This window comes from Solanum verrucosum, unplaced genomic scaffold (assembly GCF_900185275.1).
Source record: "Solanum verrucosum unplaced genomic scaffold, falcon-dt-bn FXZP01000205.1, whole genome shotgun sequence".
NCBI classification, from domain to species: Eukaryota; Viridiplantae; Streptophyta; class Magnoliopsida; order Solanales; family Solanaceae; genus Solanum; species Solanum verrucosum.
In genome coordinates this window covers 1,398,296-1,419,788 of record NW_026019950.1, presented here as the reverse complement: position 1 = coordinate 1,419,788, position 21,493 = coordinate 1,398,296, and the positions used below count along the sequence as shown (strand labels likewise).

General features: G+C 34.9%; 2 protein-coding genes across 3 annotated transcripts; both read left to right on the top strand.

Moving 5' to 3' along the window:
* The first annotated feature begins 906 nt into the window (after window positions 1-906).
* LOC125813951 (uncharacterized) lies at window positions 907-8,642 on the top strand. The gene is made up of 7 exons (XM_049493430.1): window positions 907-1,113; window positions 2,571-2,661; window positions 3,542-3,657; window positions 5,292-5,351; window positions 5,434-5,499; window positions 8,013-8,212; window positions 8,295-8,642. The coding sequence occupies exons 1-6, from the start codon at window positions 1,057-1,059 to the stop codon at window positions 8,202-8,204; spliced, it is 582 nt and encodes a 193-aa protein (XP_049349387.1). The 5' UTR covers window positions 907-1,056; the 3' UTR covers window positions 8,205-8,212; window positions 8,295-8,642.
* Window positions 8,643-9,664: 1,022 nt separating this feature from the next.
* Window positions 9,665-20,638, top strand: LOC125813931 (uncharacterized). Of its 2 annotated transcripts, none has more exons than XM_049493410.1 (18): window positions 9,665-10,160; window positions 12,520-12,578; window positions 12,661-12,792; window positions 12,984-13,124; window positions 13,575-13,631; window positions 14,504-14,598; window positions 14,814-14,946; window positions 15,031-15,210; window positions 15,846-16,036; window positions 16,140-16,206; window positions 16,458-16,591; window positions 16,862-16,928; window positions 17,048-17,110; window positions 17,259-17,503; window positions 17,578-17,707; window positions 18,990-19,082; window positions 19,357-19,560; window positions 20,289-20,638. In XM_049493410.1, exons 1-18 carry the CDS (start codon window positions 9,815-9,817, stop codon window positions 20,574-20,576), a joined length of 2,625 nt encoding a protein of 874 aa, XP_049349367.1. In that variant the 5' UTR covers window positions 9,665-9,814; the 3' UTR covers window positions 20,577-20,638. The 2 variants fall into 2 exon arrangements, with proteins under 2 accessions (XP_049349367.1, XP_049349368.1); XM_049493411.1 differs by having other exon boundaries at window positions 9,889-10,160; window positions 12,657-12,792.
* Window positions 20,639-21,493: the final 855 nt, after the last annotated feature.

The window sequence follows — 21,493 nt, the reverse complement described above, 5'->3', positions numbered from 1 at the left end:
GAATTAGAAAAAAAAAGAGAAGGTAACAACAATATTTTAGTAAGATTAGAAAAAAAAATAACAATTAAGGATTTCAACCCTTCAAAAAAGATGTATAATATTGATTGAAAATTTGAATATGAACATTTTAATTTAATAAATATATATATATATATATATATTTTAAATAGATGTTTAAACTAGTTTCTCACTATAAAATAATCTTAATATTAAAAGTACATTAATATTTACCCTTAATCGTAATTTGACTCTCAAAAATACTTTTAAAAAATATTAGCCAAACACAAGTTGCTTATAAAAAAACATTTTTCAAATGAATTAATCAAACACAAATTGTTTTTTTTTAAAAGCACTTTTCTGAAAAGATATTTTAGAAAAGTGCTTTTGAAAATAAATAATTTTTAACAGCAATACCAAACATGCTCTTAATAAGAAAAACAGTAAAGAGCATTTAGAAAAAAGAAACAACGAGAAAAACCTCAAAATAGTGCCTTATCTTTTGGTTAAGACTCAAAATCATCTTTAAGTTTTTACATGAACCGCTAATAGTCCCTTCATGTTTGCAATATTGGTGTCCCTTTAGTCCTCCTCTAAATCTTTTCCTATTTTTTAAAGTTAAATTTGTCCACAATTTTATATATGGAATGTTCAATTGTCTTTTTATATATTTAATAGACATAATAATATTATTTTATTCCATAAAAATATTATTGCAGCTAAATTAACTACACTTTAATATATAACGTTGCAAGATTAAGTGAAATCAAATTGTGATGCGATTGCGAATTCTATTTCTTCTGGAAAGGAAACAAAGAAAGGGGAAAAAAAGAGAAAAGTCAATTGTGATGTGTTAAACAGATACAACAGCGAAGGAAAATAAAAATACAGCAAATAATAGAAACAGAGAGAGGCAGAGAGATCGCCAGCAAAAACAAGGCTAGCTTCTGTTGAAGCTTGTGTAAGTTTCGTCTCAAATCGATCATCAAAACATAGTATTCCTCTGTGGTTGAATTGAAGCTTTACTCTCCAGTTTCTTCTGATTCACGGAGAGGCAAAATGGGGCAAGCCTTTCGCAAGCTGTTCGATACTTTCTTCGGCAATTCTGAGATGAGGGTATTATAACAATCCCCTTTCTCCTCTTATTTTCCGTTATGATTTGATCTATTTGGGAATTTGCGTCATTATATGCTTTCTGCACTTGTTTGTAGCTCCTTAGAAAGTTATGTGAAGTATTTTACGAAGATTGTTTGAGGCGAAACTAACTGTATTTAGCTGAATTGTGCTGATGTGAAGTATTTTAATAGAATTAGTCTGTGCAACAGTATGTTCTTTTATGTATGAGTTAGAAAACATTTGATTGACACTGGGACGTATGATCCATTTTTCGTGTTAATAATTGCAAGTTAGAAAGATTGATTGGCATTGTTTTTCTTCCATTACCAGACCTATGTTAGCATTATTTGGTATGCACTTACTGCATCTAGTATGCTCCTTCAAGGTTTCTTCCTTTCTAACTTCAATTGGATGCACTTTTGTATCTAATGTTTGAACATGATTTTAGTGATGCAAATAGTTGAAGATCTTTTTATGTTCGTAGAAACACCGAAGTAGTTTAATTGAAATAGAGAACTGCTCATGGCCAGTTCAGCAAAAACATTTGAGAGATATGTAGGTGGTGATTGATCATATGCTATAAAGAGTAAGAAATAAAAAATATACATCACTGGGAAAGCAAAGAGTTTGTTAGTCTAGTAAGAGACTTACATGTTGGTGTAACAATGTGAGATTTAGGGAATCTTAAATTTGGAGGACTTTGAGTTTGCTTCAACAGGCAAATTACTAAGATTTAGAATGAAAGGAGCCGTAATGGAGTGGTACAGTTACAGAGGATTCATATAGCCTCCCCGAACTAGTTGGAATTGAGGTGTAGTTGAAATTCTTTTGATGCAAGATACTAGCTACAAAATTAGAATTGCTAACTCGGAATGCTGTTTTTCCATTTTCCCTTCAAGAAAGACCTTAAGTGTAGACAGGGTAGCCAGTTTTAAAATTCAGGGAGGCAAAACAGGCTCTTAATAAATTTATAGGTACCTTAACAATGTCATTGATGATGTGATCCTAGTCAGCGTCATCCCCAGATATGAAAAATCATCAAATAAATTTTTATTCCTTAGGTTAGTAGTACAACGTCCAATGTGTTGAAACATGGAGGGAATGGGATGAGGGTTTCTTTAGGGCAAAACCAATGTACTTCCCTTAGTGACTATTGTCCTCTCTCTTAACTAATAACTGCTTCAAATTGGTCTGGTTTTTGTAGCTAAAATTCATTTTCTGCAATAGAAGTGATAATTAATCTAAGCATGCATTTTTTATCATCCACTCTTCGAGAACTCGCATTTCTACCCATGTTTACCAACCTGAGTTTCATCTTGTTTCCTGCAGGAGCTCTATTTTATAGATAGGTTTTTCTGCTTGTATGTGTAATTTTTTTTAAGGTTTTGTTATCTTATTTCATATTGATGTCTCTTCTGTTATTTGCTCGTTTCTGGTTACAATTTCAACTGGGACAGGTTGTAATGCTTGGGCTAGATGCGGCTGGAAAAACAACTATATTATACAAACTGCACATAGGAGAAGTTCTATCAACAGTCCCTACCATCGGTATGCTGTCTTAGCTTCTGCTCACTGTTGTGTGGCACTTTGATTGTGAAGTTTGTATTTGTAAAACTTCAATAGATATGCTCTTCATTAAAAAAAGGAAGAAAAATTCAATAGATCTGCTTGGTAATATCTGTCTTAGCTTAGCTTCTGCTCGCTGTTGCTTTCTTTTTTGTTTCTCGTTGCTTTACAGAGTTATCAGTACATGCGCGGGTGGGAGGTAGCAGGTACCCGGTGGGTTAGCCAAAATGCGCGCAAGGTGTTCCAGAGACTACTGTTATAAAAATAAAATAAAATAAAGATGGGGAAAGAACTTGTAGGAAACTACAGTTTGATACTTTTTATTGGTCATCATTAATTCATTACAAATTCCCGAAAGTGGCTGGTACTTACTACTTCATGAACTTTCTTGAGAAATTGAACGCTAACCAAAATAGTTAATTGAACCGTAATGGATGCTGGCTCCTCCTATCTAACTTACTTGCTCTTTACTTGCAAACTGCCTCCCAGTGATCAGGTGCAACACTTGATTACATGACATACATTCTACATCTTTATTTTGGGGGGGATAAGTCACATACTTCCTACATCTCTTCTTTCGTATGGTAATCCTTTTCATTTTCTTAAATTACTTTGTTTGTCACATCTTGAAGCTCAGATTTTATCATATGTGGCTTACCATAGGTTATGGTTTTTTAATTCTGTCATTGCTTATTATCTAAACATAAAATTTGTGCAAGGGTAGTTTGAAATCTTGAGTTTTGACGTGAAAATTTCTTCGGAAGTTCTCGGAGAAAAATACCTAAAATACCTGTCACTATCTGAATACCGTCTGTGCGTTTGAAACCATTATAATAGATGATTGTATATGCATGTCTTGCAGGATTCAATGTGGAAAAAGTGCAGTACAAAAATGTAATTTTTACAGTGTGGGATGTTGGTGGACAAGAAAAATTAAGGCCACTGTGGAGGCATTACTTCAATAACACAGATGGACTGGTAACTACACCCATTATATAGTATTTATTTTTTATTTATTTCTTTTGATGAAGTTGTTTCAGTGATGGAATCAAGAAGCTGCAAATAGTTCAAAAGATAGACAAGTACAAAAGTGATTTTGTTAGCTCCACTACAGGGGGTCCTATACTTAAGATAGGGAGCTATAAAGTCCAAAAAAGTGTCAGAGGACTAGCCTTAAGGGAGTGGCTTAGAGTTGGTATTTCATCAAAACATCTTTTATTTCCTTTCTGTCCATACACAACAAAAGATACAAGTAAGAATCAGTTTTCAGATATTGTTGATGGACCTACCATCTTTCCAAGAACTCCAACACATATAGGATCCTTGATATTTTCAGGCATAATTGTACAGTGTAAAAAGAGGTGCCTGTTGGTTTCTATGCTTTGCTGACATGTATAACATTTGACTATATGGATACTCCTTCTGCTAATATTGTCTTGGGTCAAACATGCTTCAATCAGTCTGTCCAGCTGAAACAAATCACCTTTGGGGGTAACAAGTAACATTGTTTTCCAAATTAGTTTCCATCTAGATAGATGCAGAGATGTAAGCTGTAATCCTTTTGAAGGGGGACAACATTTTTTGATGTAGTATACATGTGGATATATAGACTAATGTTACCATTCTCAAAAAAAATTATTAGTTTCCATGGTCAAGTATCCACCATCTCATTATGGGCACAAATGAATGAATTTCATGCTTTAACAAAGTGGAGATCATCAGCTTTATCGCCCCATCTTAGTCTGTCTGAACTATGTTCATTGACTTTGCAGCTCTCCTGTCTTTCAAGTATGTTGAGTAGTTCATCAAGCTTTCAGTCCTGCACATTCTTTGGTTTCTATTTCTCAATAGAAAATAGATACTCCCTTTGTCTGACACTCTTTCCTTTTTAGTCAGTCCCAAAAAAAATGACATATTTTTAAATTTAGTAATAATTTAACTTTAAAATGTTATTTTACCCTTTATGATATGATTATAGTACACAAATATCAATGCTTATTTTAGACCACACGATTCATAATCTTTCTTTCATTCTTAAACTTCGTGTCCAGTCAAACACCATCACATAAATTGGGTTGGGACTGAGGGAGTAGTATTTGGTTTCTGCTCTTATTTGCCAGATATTTCTTTAGTTTGCACTCAGTTGCATCTAACTCCTGATATCACATAAACGCCTGGGGCTAAAGTAAAATTTTCCCTTGGTTCATTGGGAGGTAACATTGCCTAAAAGCACAGAAGAATTTACAATTTTGAGTATGATGGGATTACTGTTTAAGGATCTAACCGTACATTCAATTGTATCCTTCTTCCTTCAACTCTTGGCGTCAAGTTTCTTTCCTTCTCCTTCTCATCCTCACCCACAGACCACACAGAAGGAAACAAGGGATTGAGAAGAGATGAATATTTCAAATAAGATAACACATGAATTTTTTTAATCAAAATGTTTGACTTTGGTGTACAAAATAAGCATATAACATTAAATGTATAGGCCCATTTCCCCATGATTGACAAAGCTTTATCAGCTCCCTTGTTTATGACAATTTCTTGTTTGGACATACTGTCTCTCTAAACTGGATACAGTATTGCTTCACTAAGTGTTTTATCTTATACAGATTTATGTCGTCGACTCTTTGGATCGAGAAAGGATTGGAAAGGCAAAACTAGAATTTCAGGTTTTTTTACTGAACATTAATATTATGGCTCGGTCTTCTTTGTTGGTGACATTATCTAATGGCCTTTATCATGTGTTTTCAGGCCATCATCAGAGATCCATTTATGCTTAATGCAATCATCTTGGTTTTTGCTAACAAACAAGACATGGTAAGTTTCTTTTGTTCCAGTATGTTTCCTCGTCCACATAATATAATTAAATGCTTATTTTCTATTTTGCTCTTTTTACTGGTCTTTAGACAAAGTTAGGCTAAAACTATTAAATGAACCCAAGAAAATAGAGGTTCAAAAGTATTGTGGGTGCTATTTAGCAATTTATCATTTCCATTGTTCTGGACTTTGAGATGTTCCCTGTGTAGTATGTTACTAAAGTTTCCTGTGCACGAGGATGATATACTTAAGGCCTCAACTCCTTGATTATTGTAACCTAGCTATGCCCATATCTCATAAGATAGGTTCTACCTAAATCTAAGCAGACTTAACGCATGTACTCTGGTTCTTGATTAGTGAAACCAAACTGGTGTCTGTTTCTGTATTCTCCGGTAAGCAATGTAGGTTAACATGGTCTCCAATGAACAAGTGCACGCAACTGCCCTTATTTCTCTTTACTGCTTTCCAATTTGACCAAAGAAACAGCTCATTCTTTTTTCCTTTTTCTTTCTGTCTTTTTAATAAAACCTTCAGAAAGTAGACCTCCATAATCATTGCATTGCTTGGCTCCATCGATATTGTAAAACTGGCTGCTGATTTTTTGTGGCTGTGTGAGCTTCTTTATAAGTGTTTCAAAAGAAAGACAAGATTTTTGTCACTTAAAAGCAATAGAGCACCGCAAAGCAAGGGCTTGTGCATCTAAAAGGTGAAAAAGTGCAAAGAAATCTATGTGAGAATTTCTCATTTCTTTAGACCTTGTAAGTAAAAAAGGGGGAAATTTGAGTGACATCTAAGTTTTGGCCTTCTTTTCCCTTCCTGCTTCGAGTGTGTGAGGACTCTTCTTCTACTTCGGTTTCCCCGAAGCTTCTTTAGCTCTCTTCTTCTTTTTCTTCTCTTGATATTTTCTTCTTCTGCTACTGCTTCTCATTTTCTAATTCAGTTCTCTTTTTAACTATCTCTCTTCCTACAATGGTTTTGCTCTATCCCTTGCCTGTTTACTCTCTCATTCTTGATTATCCATTTCCTCACATATGGGGCTATTGTTAGGAAAATTAAAAAGAGAGAGTACATAAAAGCAATCACATAAAATAATTTTTCTTTAAATTTTAAATGAAGAAAGCTGGTTATTGTTATTGTTGATAAAGCAATAAAACTATGATGTATGTTAAATGATGCAAAATAATTCTTTCACTGCTGATTGGCTGAAAATTAAATATAATCTGTAATTGGAACTTTTTGTGGATTTGTCGATATTAGCTTCTATTATGTTGAATAGTGGTGTTGGTATTTAATATTTATACTGTAATGTTAGTAATTACATGCTGAAATCAGCAACATTAACTGCAATATGTTTGCTATAAATAGTATTTATATGTTAGGTAACTTTTTGTATTTATTAATTGTGTGCTTTAAAAAAACTTGTGTCTTGCCTCTCACTGCTCCCTTAAAATCACAGGACCTTTATCGGTTTGTTTTCTCTTTTTTGCTTTTAGAAACACTGTTCTAGATATATCTTTTACTAAAGTATCCCCTTAATGGCTGGTCGCTTTAATTCACTACTGCTAGCAAACCTCTAAGTATTCTTGTGAAAACCCTAAACTAGGAAAAAAACAAATGATTATCTTTAAATGTGCAATTCTTTCAACATTGAATAAAACTTTGGATCCAACAAAACTATCAAAAAGAAAAAAAAAGATCTGGATCCAACAAACTTGCATTCAATTATGTTTTAGCTACCTGTTGTGTGCACCAAGGTTTGTCCTCTGGTGATTTTGGGTTTTTATGTGTCACATGAACAGTCTATTCCTGTCTAACTGTGATCTGAGAACTTAGATACCATCTGAAATGAGAGGGTTGCTCTAATGGTAAAGCCCTTCACCTGACCATTTGTCTGGGAGTTCGTATTGCGTACTAGGGGAAAAAGTGGGCAACTACTGCTGATTCGTAAAGCTTGGTGGGGTGGGGTGAGGATTTTTAGCGGATAGGGTAGATTTTAGAAAAAACCATACCATTCTGCAATAGAAATTGATCTCTCTATTCTTGTGATGATTTGAATCATAAAGTCAGTTTTAGTTCACTCTTTCACCATCACCTGCTTGATGGTTTCAAATCTGCTGGTTGTTTGTTTTTCTAATATCACTGTCTTGCACAGCTTCATCAACAAAAATGTCTTGCACAGTAATCATTAGGATGAAAAGTTGTACAGTGGTAGGAGAATTTAAAGATGGATGTGATGGTTCCACCTAATCCTCTCACTTGGTTAGGAAATGAAGGTGGAAAGTGTCTAATTCCTCAATAGCAGTTCTTTCAGGCCCTTCAACACTGTATGGGGAGTGGGGACGAGTTAGATCTCTTTCACTTCCCTGCTAATCATACCAAACAACATACAAATTATGATGAATGTTTTATGTATCACCTAGTAGCAAGAAATTAAAAGTTTCATCTATCAACATGACATTTCCTCCCTTTTAGTGTTGGGTAGAACTTTTATCTTGAATATCTTTTTTGTCCAGAAAGGAGCAATGACACCAATGGAAGTGTGTGAAGGCCTTGGTCTCTATGAGCTTAAAAACCGAAAATGGCATATACAAGGTACATGTGCTCTTAGAGGGGATGGCCTATACGAGGGATTGGACTGGTTAGCCAGCACTTTAAAAGAACACAAGGCTGCCGGATTCTCTTCCATAGGCCCTTCATCCTTCTGAGTGATCAGGTTTAGACCTAACCTGGAAGTCTTACACAGTTGTAGCTACTATCCATAAGCTGCTTATCTAACTACCAAAGACCTCTTGCAGGCTTACTAAAGAACTTGAACCTCTTTTTCGAGGGGCATCACTGAACATCCGGCTATTTATAAATTGGAGGATCATGATCTCGCGATGACAGTGTTTACCCTTCTCTTCTTAGATCTGTGTTTTTAATGCTAGTGGAGCAGATAAGGCACTTGTTTCCTTGATCTAGTGTGATTCTTGGTCTTTGATTCTGTTGTATATTTGAAACCTGGGCCTTGCAGATTATGTTAACCAGACACTATGAATGCTTCTGTTGATACCGACTGCAGTATACTTCCATGTGAATATGGTGACTAATCATCTAGTCTACAGATGCCCAACACAAGATTTTTTGTCTCCATCTTTCATTGTGCCAGTTTTGAGTTACATTTCTTTTAACGCAATTAGTTCCATATTTGTTAAAGTTGTGGTGGGTTCTCTAAGCAATGCCAACAGTAAGTTCTGTAGAAAGAAGAGCAATGCCATTGTCATTTGAATTCGAATTACGTATGAGTGGAGATATAAACTTACCTTTTGCTACAATATTTGCTGTCATAAGTTAGATTGACCAGTTTCACCAATAGAGAAATACTTCCTCCGTCCACTTTTAATTGTCATATTGCACTTTTCAAAAGTCAATTTTGACTAATTTTCAAAGTTAAGTTAAATTACATTAGTTTGATATTTTAAACAAAAAAAATTAATATTTTAAATCTGTACGAAAAGTATTATAAATTGCAATTTTTTGTATATCAATGTGATGAAAAATACATTGTAAAATGTTAATCAAAAGTTTGATTTTAAAAAAGAAAACTATGACGATTAAAAGTGGACGGAGGAAGTGTGTAATAACAAATTCTTTCTATTTCTTATGTTTTGGATAAGACGAACAGGTCTACTCTCTGCTGATCCAATTTGCCCTTTTTAGGTTTGCTGGGATAAGAACCAAAAAAGAGATGACGTGGATTACCCTCACTAAAATAGGAAAAAAAGTTGAAAATTTATATATGAAATTTAGACCTATGTTACAAGTGAAAGTGAAGTGAAGCTCAGAAAAAGTAACTAATGAAATATCACATATTCACATTTAGAAGCTCATACGGAGAATGTTTATGTTTTGATCAATTACAATGCTGTGACCTTTACAATATTCTCTATTTTCTTAAATTTAATGTTAAAGTTAAAAAAACGCAACGAACATGCACAATCTTTTGAAAGTTAAAGATATATATACATGCACAATTGAAGAAGTAATTACCTTAATTTTAACTTTTTTTTATATATATAATATCAATATCTATTTTATTATTTTGCTCATATTTGTCCCCTTTTTAACTGATCAACTGTCACTCTCTATCATAATCATCAATAGAATAAAAAAGAAAAAAGAAATCACAACCACCAGTATAGAAAAGGCCTCTCACTTTGTACCACACATTACCTACTGTTAAATCACACAAATCTCATGTTGAACTCCAATTTTCATGGAGTTTCGATTCTTTCACTTGCTTTGATTTGATTCAATTTTTCGATCAAAGCAAGAGATGCTTTCATGTCAAAATTCCACTATGTTTTGCCACAGACGTGCTTTGATTTTGCGTAAGAATCCGTTGTTGCTGTTTTTCCCCTGTCAAGGTCTTCGTAGAAATGTAAAATTCCGATGTGTTCTCGATCAGATTGTGCCCAAATTAACTGTTTCATCGTCGTTAAGCTCTGTGTTGACTTCCGGCAACGCGATTGCTGCGGCAGCGGCGGTCAGTGGTGGTTCCGTTCACGGAGCGGTTACGTCGGCGATAACGCAGGTTGCAGTCACCGCGGTTGCGATTGCATCCGGAGCTTGCCTTTCTACTAAGGTCGATTTTTTGTGGCCCAAAGTGGATGAACAACCTGGTGAGCTCCTACTTTCTGTCCTCTCGCTATTGTTTTAGTTTTTATTTTATGTAAAGTTGCAGAAGAAGTATATGTTTCGTTAGAAGTAAGTGACCCCGTGACTGCCGGCAGTTTTTGTTTTAGGAAAGCAACTTTGAATGCAGTTGGATTTTAAAAGAATTTCTGTGTTCCGTTAGACTAGAAAAAAGTATATCAATATGGATTACACCTTTTAAGTTCAGCGATCGCAGGGACTGTAACAGAAGTTTGTAAGTTGTAGTAGATACCTTTTGCCGTTCCTATGGAGCTTTTTCGAGTTTTTGGCCAAAAACATCCCTCAACTATACTCTATGTTTAAACCACATCCTTGCAATATCACAATGAACAAAAAAACATCCCTCAATTAGCTTAAAAATGGCAAGATTCATCCTTTAATTAGTTTTTGTCAAAAAACTAACGGTTGATCAACCTACAAATCCCCTATTTTGTTTGCTCCCATTCTTCTCTTAGCTTATAGTGTAATAGACAATCCTAACTAAATTGAATGAGCTAGGAAGAGAGGTTTGCATCCTCAACTTCACAGTAGCAGCCAGGATGTCCCGTAAAAAGTGAGCGAAATATTTCAAGTAAAATATTTTTCGCTCTATATAATTACTGATCAGATAAGCAACAAAATATTATAAGAAAAAAATGTATAATTTTCTATTTATTTCCTAGACAACGAGGGAATTTAAAGTATGAAGGTAGTCTATTTTTATTTTATTTTTGTTGATAAACACTAGTTACTGTATTTTTAAAAATATAATAGTAACATATTTAGATATTACATAAAAAAAATATTTTTTTATTCCAATTTATGTGACCTTTTTGCTTCTTAAGATACAAACTATGTGAACTTTTTATAAATATTTTACTATGTAATTTTCATCATATTCACGTGAGAAGAATTACAACTTTAATATGTGAAAAACGGCACATATTTATCCATAGATAATTCTAGCTTCATTTACATGAAAAGAAATGAATTTAACCGTTAGTTTCTATCAAGAAAAAAGATGGAAGGGTGAATTTGGCCATTTTTAGGATAGTTAAGGAATGTTTTTTGCTCATTGTGGTAGTAAAAGGATGTTGTTTAAATCATATATCATATCATATCATATATATATATATATAAAAGAGAACCTTAGGCCCGCCTACGTGGCGCCACCACAAACCAAAATTCCCTTATAATTTATTTATTTACAAAATTACCCTTCCCTTTCATGAAAAGTTGTGACTTTTATGAAAAGTTGCGACTTTAATGAAGAGTTGTGACTTTTATAAAAAGTTGCGACTTTTATGAAGAGTTGCGACTTTTATGAAAAATTATGACTTTTATGAAAGGTTGTGACCTTACCGAAGGGTTGCAACTTTTCCAAATAGTTGTAACCTTTCTGATAAGGCACAATAACCATTCGTTCACACTACCCTTTGTTGTCTATAAATAGAGGAATTTCCTCTCATTTTAGCACAACGAAAATTCTAAACCTCCTCCTCCTTTTCTTCTTCTACTTCACAATTAAATATTTGTATACTTTGCTCAAGTTGAGTGTCTCATTGACACTATTGCTTATGTTATAGATCCTGGTATGTATTTTTACAATCATTAATTTCTAATTTATGCTTATGTTATTAAGGCTAAATGATAAGATGTAATGATTTTCATTTTCTTTTACATTATTAATGTTTGTTACTACGTAATCTTGTATGTAAGATAATATAGTGCTTTAGTTTTAATGCCTGATAGGTTTTAAGTATTATTTTATAAATTCCGTGATATTAAATTCCTGCGCAAAGCGCGGGTAGTTTTACTAGTTTAGAGTATATTTGAGGGATGTTTTTAGCCAAAAACTCGAGCTTTTTCCTTTCATAAGTTTTCAATGGGAGCTTGCCCCTAACTTTTGCATGTATTACTGTCTGTAAACTGTAACTTCCTTTAGAACTTTTGCTAGGGAAATCCTTAGATTTTATGCATTTTCTTACATGTTCAACTACTCTAGTAAATAAGCAGTTCTCACTTTTTCCTTTCCTTTGTTGCTTATAATATGTACGTTCTGGACTTTTCCCTCTATAGGATTCATTGAAGTGTATGATTTATAGCATATGAGGAAGTCTTATATTCTATTCGATAAATGGAAGTGTACGAATTACATGTGCCTGAGATGTCTAGAAAGGAGATGAAGTAGCTTCTTCAGTTAACGATCTGTTCAATGAATTCCCTCTATAGAATTCTATGAACTTGATAGTATACTAGCGTTTACTTAGTTAAACATCTACTTCTTCTTAACTGATAAAGATTATACACCATAAGGGCTAGTAAGTAAGTGTAATTCTTCTGCAGGATCACTCTTGTTGGATGGAGTAGATGTCACTGGATACCCCATCTTCAACGATGATAAGGTTTACCATCTCAACTTGCACTTGTTGATGTCAATATACACATTTGCCAATAGTGCCCTAAATTCTGAATCTGTGAAGGCAGGTGCAGAAGGCTATTGCATTTGCACGAAAAGCTCACAATGGACAGCTACGCAGAACTGGAGAGCCGTATTTAACACATTGTATCCACACTGGAAAGATTGTAGCTGTCTTGGTTCCATCAACTGGGAAAAGGGTACAATTCTGTCTTTTTAATGACAGTAGTTTGTTCAACAGCTCACATAACCTGAAAGTCTATGTATCTCTCTACATATATCTAGTTAGGTTCTTTGTTCTCTTGTAATTTATGTTGAAAGTAATACACACACTGTATTATGTAGGTCTTCTAAGTGAATTTGCACATTGTAACTGCTAATTTTTTTATAGGCCATTGATACGGTTGTTGCGGGAATTCTCCATGATGTGGTTGATGATACGGGTGAAAGTTTGGACACTATAGAGAGAGAGTTTGACGCTGATGTTGCAAATTTGGTAGCAGGTGTTTCTAGGTTAAGTTTCATCAATCAGGTACTTTATGCACTATGATCAGTTATGACGGATTTTAAGTTACAACTCTGGTTTCAGTCATAGCTTGAAGTGGTGATATGATTTTAACTCAGGACATTGTAAATATGAAACTTGTTGAGTCAATGCTATGCCTCAATTTAAATTCTGAAAATTGTGGTCCTTCCTAGCCGTACATCTATACTGAACAAGAATTGAATGTCACTGTATTTAAATGAAAGTAACCAAAAAGAAATTACTCTTCTTAAAAAAATGTAACTTGAGGTAATACTTACAATTTTTGAAATAGAGTACAGTATAAAGGAAAAAGTTTCTCTTTTAGATGAGTGGAATAATGGACACCCCAAAATGGCCAACAGGATTGTCGATTCATGTGCAGATTGATTTCGTCTTCCTTGTCTTCTTCATAGTTCTCAGTTATGTCCCGACTTTTAAGTGAAATTTTTCATGCAGCTGTTAAGGAGGCATCGCAGGTTAAATGTGAATCAAGCTGCACTTAGCCATGATGAGGTACTTGAATGCGAATTAAGATCATTTAAAGTATCTAATATGTAGACATCTTGCATTTTGTTAAGATAGTTGACCATTGCATAGAATCTGAAATAATGTGATGGCTTTTTGGAAAAGATTGATAATGTTGAAGTGTGTGACCATCTCATCTAAAAGCTTAAGTTGTTAGTGGCACACTTTTATTATTTTATTATATTCTCAACAGATAATAAGGTTAAATGTGAATCAAGCTGCACTTAGCTATTATGAGGTACTTGAACGCACATTAAGATCATTTAAAATATCTAATATGTACACATCTAGCATGTTGTTGAGATAGTTGACTGTTGCATAGAATCTGAAATAATGTGATGACTTTTTGGATCATGTTGATAATAAGAGCTCTTCATTCATTCTTGTGTATTCTTTGATGTAGTCCTGCTACTTTCATCTTGCCAGCATACTCTTCTCCGTGGTTTTTAACTAAAACTTAATGTATGAATAGATGTGATGACATCCAAGTCTTTTGTAAAGCAGTAAGTGATGTCATGTCCCTCAATCTCATATTTTATATTTGTTCTCACGTTGAGCTCTTTATTATATCTGAAGTTATCAAACAAGTGTGACTTCTGAGTTCTGAGAGCAGCGAAAAAAGATCTTTGCACGTTCCTTTTAGCATAGCTTTGTTTATTCCCTGAAGTTTGCTATGTTGCTCGGACTCTTCAAAAATGTCGACGGGTGCGTGTCGGATCCTCCAAAAATAGTGTATTTTTGAAGGATCCGACACCGGTGCGGCAACATTTTTGGAGAGTCCGAGCAACTTAGGAAGTTTGTAGGTTAGTTATGCACTATGCTTTGTTCTTTTATTTCATTGTATGTATATTCGTGTACAGGCAAATAATTTACGAGTGATGCTACTGGGAATGGTTGATGATCCACGTGTGGTGCTTATCAAACTAGCAGACCGTCTTCACAACATGAGAACCATGTATAGTCTTCGAACCACTAGTTTTAGTTTGTCTCAGTTAGATTGATTTATGCATGTCTGTGTCCAATTGGATTTCAATAGTTAGGAAAATGTTCACTTTTTCGTTGTAGTTCTTTTACCCTTCTATTCTTTCTTTGCAAATCCTTCATCCTAAACACTAAAGCATGATTCTAATATTGAAGTGGCTGATCTTTTGTTCATTGAAACTCTTCCAGATATGCATTACCTCCAGCCAAGGCTCAAGCTGTTGCTCAAGAGACACTGGCTATTTGGTGTTCACTTGCTTCGAGATTGGGGCTTTGGGCATTAAAGGCTGAACTTGAAGATCTATGTTTTGCAGTGCTTCAGGTGCGTTCATGTTTTAGTCATTTATGTAGAAAATGCTGTCATGTGAGAAGGCAAAATTAGTAACACCATGAATATATAATGCAGCCTCAAATATTTCTTCGCATGAGAGCTGACCTAGCATCCATGTGGAGCCATCCAAACAGGACAGGCAATGCAAGAAAAATATATGGCAAATTCAGCTCCCTTTTGCACCAGAGAATGAAACGTGTGACCGCTGAGCGCGAAGAACCCTCAGAAACTGATGAAGAAAACATATGCATGAAGGTGAAGACAATTCGAGATTTTGTTTCATCTCTATTCGTGAAACTTGTTGTGAATGCATTGCAGTGATAATTAATTGATAATTTGGGTTTGTGGTTTCTGTTGCCTGTCACTCTTCAAATGATCTTTATTCTGTCAATCACCATATCATACAAGCTCATATGCTTCTGCTTTGGTGATATTGTGTTTGCCTTGTCCCTATCATTTTTATGTATAACTTCTCAAAAGAAACTTCTTATTGGGATCTTCTAAAAGCATAGCTGGTGCAAAATATCATTTGCATTTCTAACTGATACCAAAGGTGGACAATGAAGCATTACAGGAATTGTGTTATTCTAAAAGTACAAACTGATGATCTTTTCTGAACTTGTAATTTCTGATAGAAAATTTAGAATTTACCTATTCCTGTACAGTCTATGATTCATAATTTTGTTTGAAGAAGTTGATAGTTTTACCCAGAACCTTTTCTTTTGCTCCCTATATGGGAAGAGGATCCAGTATTATTCATTCATCTAACAGTTTTTTGTCACCCTGTTTTCATGGGTGGTTGGGGGCAGGTAGTCCTTTATCTGTGTTTATGCTCCTCCTGTAGTATTAAACAACTAATAAATTTGAGTCTAACTATCCTCAATCTTCAGGTTCTTTTGCAAGCTGTACTTCCTTTTGATCTTTTACAAGATAGAAAGAAGCGTACTGACTTTTTCAACAAGCTTGTGGCAAATTCAAATTTGGAGACAACACCAAAGGTCGTGAGAGATGCTGCCTTTGCCCTAGGAACTCTGGTAGTTTGCGAGGAGGCTTTGGAGCGTGAATTATTCATTTCTACCTCGTATGTTTTGCTCATTAATCAATGCAATACTTCTGGAATAAAAGAAAAGACCACATGACCTATCATAATGCTTTTTAACTATGTGCATCTGGTTATGTTGCAGATATGTGCCTGGGATGGAAGTCACATTATCTGGACGCTTAAAAAGCTTGTTTAGTATTTATAGTAAGGTAGAAGGATAAATTCATAAAGCACAATTATGCATAGGTATTTCTTGTTATAATTTATCAGAAAAGTGGAAAATCAATTGTGGACTTGTGGTGCTAATGATGTTTACTTACCAAGACTTTTGAGGTCTTTGTTGATTTATCTTTTTTCATTTTGCTGCTTCATAATCAGATATCTTCTCATGCATTGCTTCTTTGTCATATATCTTTAAAGAAAAAACTGACAATTTACATTTTAATTTTACTTGGCACAGATCAAAAGGAAAGAAATTGGCATAAACAAAGTGTATGATGCCCGTGCATTGAGGGTTATTGTCGGAGATAAGAATGGGGCATTACACAGCCAGGCAGTTCAGAGTTGCTATAATCTTCTCAACATTGTGCACAGGTGTATAGATTGGATATTCTTTTGTTGAATGTCACCTTTGTTACATGTTGTTGAATTACATATGTGAGCAGCAGTGGTACTAATAGTGAGGAAATGATTTGTGCCCTTCGAAGAATCTGCACATTTATTAATAGCATACATATCATCTGCTTGTTTTAATTTATTTTTTAGATAGCCTATAAACTTTCTCAAGTTCAACGGAACATGCATGTCAATATATGTGCTTATAGAGGTTCAAATTTGACCTATTCTGCTTTTCAAAATGTTTAGGCTATGGACCCCTATCGATGGAGAGTTTGATGACTACATTGTTAACCCAAAACCAAGTGGCTACCAGGTTTGAACTTCTTATTTACTTCAATGGGTTACTGTTTTCATTAAGTTAGATTGGCCATCTTTGTGGCATAATCATTGTTCTGACTGCTATCCAACCTTATATTCGCCTCCTGATCTCAGTCCCTACACACTGCAGTACAAGGTCCCGACAACTCACCTCTGGAAATTCAAATAAGAACCCAGGTATTACATCCTCAAATCTTTCAGTCGATCATTGATATTGATGTGCTTTACTTTTTGGTCTTTCCTTTTCATTTACTTCTGTTAGTCGGTAGTGTGGTGATTATCGTTATTTTTATCTAGCTCTAAAATGCTGATCTTGAATATTCAGAGGATGCATGAGTGTGCTGAACATGGACTTGCAGCGCATTGGCTTTACAAAGAAACTGAAGATAAGCTGCCCTTGGTGACCAGTGTAACTGGTTCTGGAACAACTACACCCTCATTCTTCTCAACAGATATTGAAGATCAAGGTTCTATTGAAGATGATGGGTCACATAAGTATAGCTCGTTAAAAGTGGGAGATCCTGTCCTCAGAGTGGAAGCAGGTCACCTGCTTGCTGCAGTTATTGTGAGGTAGATCATCACCGAATTCATAACATGTATCTCAAATGCTTTTATTGTATGTGAATAGTTTTCTTTTTCACCAGAGTGGACAAGGATGCAAGAGAATTGCTTGTTGCTGTAAGTTTTGGGCTAGCAGCTTCTGAGGCAGTAGCTGACAGAAGATCTTCTTCTCAGACGAAAAGATGGGAAGCTTTTGCAAGATTATATAAGAAGGTAACTTTTGGAAGTTTTATAACTTGTCATTTCAGAATAATATGGTTATTACTGGTAGGGTAAGTCCTGTGCTGAATTGGCTGATCACTTTATGTCTGTTGGCCTGATTCATGTTTGGTGCAAGTTTTACGAAGGAAATACTACGTCACATATCTTAGTAAACTCTCAAGCACTTCTCATTTTCCAATTCATTGACCTTGTAGAAAAGATATAGTTAGCTGACCTTGACTGCTGGATGAAGAAAAAAGCCTTATATTCCCTTTCTTGATATAACTGATAAGCTAGCTATCACCCATACTAATCATGAAAATGCCTTAAGTTTGTTACCTGGAACTTTTCCTCTTTCATAGCTTCTTTCACCTTTGAAACAGACTGCTTGATAATTAATAAAATTGTGAAACCAATCTTGCCTCTTTAAATTACCTAATAGCTAGCTTGCTCTGACATGTGTGGTGATAGCATTAGATAGGTCCATGGTATCCGTAGATTGAGATATTTTGGAGGAGGCCATACACATGCATATGCAAATACAGATAGAGCAGTAGATCAAAATTACGGGTAGGAGGAAGAAGCTAATCAATTAAAATTGAGACAAGGAGAGACAAAATTGACAGAAAAGAGAAATTTACCTTGGAGTATTGGCAAAAATATGTCCAGTTAATCTGCAGCTGATATAGCAACACTTAGGGTGTGTTTTGCATGGAAATTTACCTTGAAAATATTTCCAATCTTCCTATGTTTGGTTGGTCAGAAGGTTTTGGAAAACATTTCCTCTGGGAAAATAAGTTCCTTAGAAATCAGGAAAATGACTTTCCTAGTAGGTTTAGGGAAAACAAATTCCAGAATTGATATTTCAAGCTCATTGTCTCCTCTCATCCCCACCCCACCTCCACCCCATAGTAATTTCATACATTATATATAAATGATCTTGGGGCAATGTTTTTTTAGCTCACTTACCAAACACTAGAAAATAAGCAAGAAAACAACACACACATAGTGTTCCTAATCAGCCCTTTGATTAAGTATCAATAAATTAGACTTATACTATAGGGATACAGGAAAAAATAAGTTCTTCTATTGTTTATCATCATCAGCAACAATAACAATAATAACGATAATGATGATGATGATGATAATGATAATGGTGATCTAAGTTCATGTCTCTTCAAATTTCTGTTTACAACATACATCTGTATATCAGCAAATTTACAGGCAAAGCAGTTATCTCTTAGTGCCTAAGATCATCATATTTTAACTTTAGGGATTACAACATGATTTTCAGGTATCTGATGAATGGTGGTGCGAACCAGGACATGGGGATTGGTGCACTTGCCTGGAAAAGTATACACTTTGTCAAGATGGTATGTACCACAAGGTATGGGAAGCCTCAAACCATGACATGGAAATGAAATTCTAAGAATTCAAAGATAAACTGTGATGTGATGTTTTTTCCTACGATACTTTCTAAAGTACTGCTTGAATATGTTCTGATACTAGGATCAGCATAAGTTACGAGTCAATTTAGTAATCCCATATGGCGTCAATTTATGCCACCTAAAATCGGATGTATGGAGTAGTTGAGGCTAAACAGTCAACATGTCTCTTTTTTCTGCTGGGATCCTGTAACAACTATTACACTGTTGATGCAGCAAGACCAGTTCGAGCGCTTGTTGCCCACTTTCATCCAAATCATTGAATTGACAGAGCAGGAAGAAAATGTTTACTGGGCTATCATGTCTGCCATCTTTGAGGGGAAACCTGTTGCCTCTGTTACATCTAACCCAAGTTTTGAGAACAAGCTGGGCTATAACGCTTCTAATCCGACATTAAGGGACTCTGGCATCAACAATAAGGTATTTTGACTACTAGTATATGCCCAAAGTTCAGTAACAATATGATGAACTTGTTATGCTCTTATCTTATACTCGGGAAATGTAATAATGTCGTTGGTGATGATGAATAAAGTTAGCCACTGAACCATAAAATGGACAATACGCCTGTTCTTTTGATCAATATCCATCAAATGTATGGGAAGAGGCTAACAAAAGGGCATCAGTAGTTATCCGGAAGTAGTTAGTTATTCCTGGCACTGATCAGTGGCCACGACACCCAAAGTGTGACATGTGTGTGATATTCATTGTTTACCCTTAATTATCCTGCTTTTCCTATTTTACCATTGTCTCACATAAGCTATCACTTTGATAGTAAATGTTGTCACAAGATAGAGTTTTGCTTCACGGTCAGCGAACGGTGTGGTGGGTTGGGTATTTGAGAAAAAAAGAAAGAGAGGGAAAAGATAGAGGACGGATTGATTCATCAAAGTAGTAGATTAACTCAATGGATAAAACTTAAAAGCTGCTTCGCGAGGTGTCTAAACATGAACCTTTTTTTTTGACAAAGATTGTGTAGAACATTAAACAATAACTTGATAAGATAGCATTTGTGGGTCCTGTCTTTGTATATCTTTTAAGCTTTGGGTGATCTATCAATTCCTATGTCCTTCAATCTTAAACATGTCCCTCTTATGACTCTTTATGGTTCATTTAGCTGATATTCAGCTTGCAATTTTTAAAACTTGCAGGTATATTTGCTGAGGACAATGCTTCAATGGGAGAAGCAACTGCGCTCTGAAGCAAGTCAGCGAGTGGTGCTTGCTACAAAACCATATGAAGCTAGCTCCGGTTTGCTAGGTGAGGTGGTCATCGTATGCTGGCCCCATGGTGAGATAATGCGCCTGAGCACTGGTAGCACCGCAGCTGATGCTGCTAGGAGAGCAGGGTTGGAAGGGAAGTTGGTTTCAGTAAATGGCCAGCTGGTAGTGCCCAATACAAAGTTAAAAGATGGTGATGTGGTTGAGATCAGAATGTAGATATTTTCAATCACGCTCGGTCTGTACAGCATGTATATTCATTGCAATTCTGGGAAGGCGCTCACAACAGAATGAAGCTCTATGTCCTGGGTCAAGAGTAATTCAGTTACTAGCTGCTGAGCAAAGTTCATTTGTTGTTCATACTTAGGCCTTGGAGTGGCTCTTCAAATTGTACATATTGTTAACTTAAGGCTCAAATGTAATTTTTTTTAAAAAAAAACTCTTGTAGCAGGGCGACCGTTGTACCGTTTTGAAAAAAAAAAGAAAAAAAGTTTATTCTAAACACTCTTTTGGTTCATTCCGTACGATTTCACAAAACTTCCCTTAGTTTCTATTGCTTGAAGTTTTTTAAATAAGTTACAAAAAGAGTTTGAAATGGTCCATTATGTATGGAGGTTGGTTGAAAGTCGTTCAAATGTACTTTTTGAACAGTTTTAGATTTAAAATTGTTTACTTTTTGGTTTGGGTCGAATGTTGCCCATTAGATTTGACAAGATAGAAAAAAGAAGATTTACCAAAACACAGCAGTCCTATCAAATTCTAGAAATTGTAACACAAAAATTATACTACTAGATAAACAGAAAAAATTACACCTAAAAAAGCAAAAAGTTTAAAAATAGATAAAAAATAATAGAAACTATAACCTTCCTTCAATTTTCAAATATGAGTTTTTATTAATCTCTCCCCTCTCCCCCAAATCACAACATATCAAATTCTCATTAAACCTAAATGATATAAAGTCGTGAAATATTTGACAAAGACAAAAATATTCACTTTTGACAAATTTAATGTATCGAAAAGGGAAAAAGGTTTGAATATATCCGAACTTTGACCGAAATTGTTGTAACAATATCGAACTTTGAAAAGATCTTTTACTCCTGCACTATTAGTGTATTTTAAAAGTATATATGTGCCCA

Excerpts from the sequence above, each read along its gene's own strand:
- LOC125813951 (XM_049493430.1), top strand. The coding sequence starts at position 1,057 with ATGGGGCAAGCCTTTCGCAAGCTGTTCGATACTTTCTTCGGCAATTCT. Across the intron at positions 1,114-2,570 it reads TCGGCAATTCTGAGATGAGG|GTTGTAATGCTTGGGCTAGA; the intron begins GTATTATAACAA and ends CAACTGGGACAG. Across the intron at positions 5,352-5,433 it reads AGGCAAAACTAGAATTTCAG|GCCATCATCAGAGATCCATT; the intron begins GTTTTTTTACTG and ends ATGTGTTTTCAG.
- LOC125813931 (XM_049493410.1), top strand. The coding sequence starts at position 9,815 with ATGCTTTCATGTCAAAATTCCACTATGTTTTGCCACAGACGTGCTTTG. Across the intron at positions 12,793-12,983 it reads TTCCATCAACTGGGAAAAGG|GCCATTGATACGGTTGTTGC; the intron begins GTACAATTCTGT and ends ATTTTTTTATAG. Across the intron at positions 16,037-16,139 it reads GAATTATTCATTTCTACCTC|ATATGTGCCTGGGATGGAAG; the intron begins GTATGTTTTGCT and ends GTTATGTTGCAG.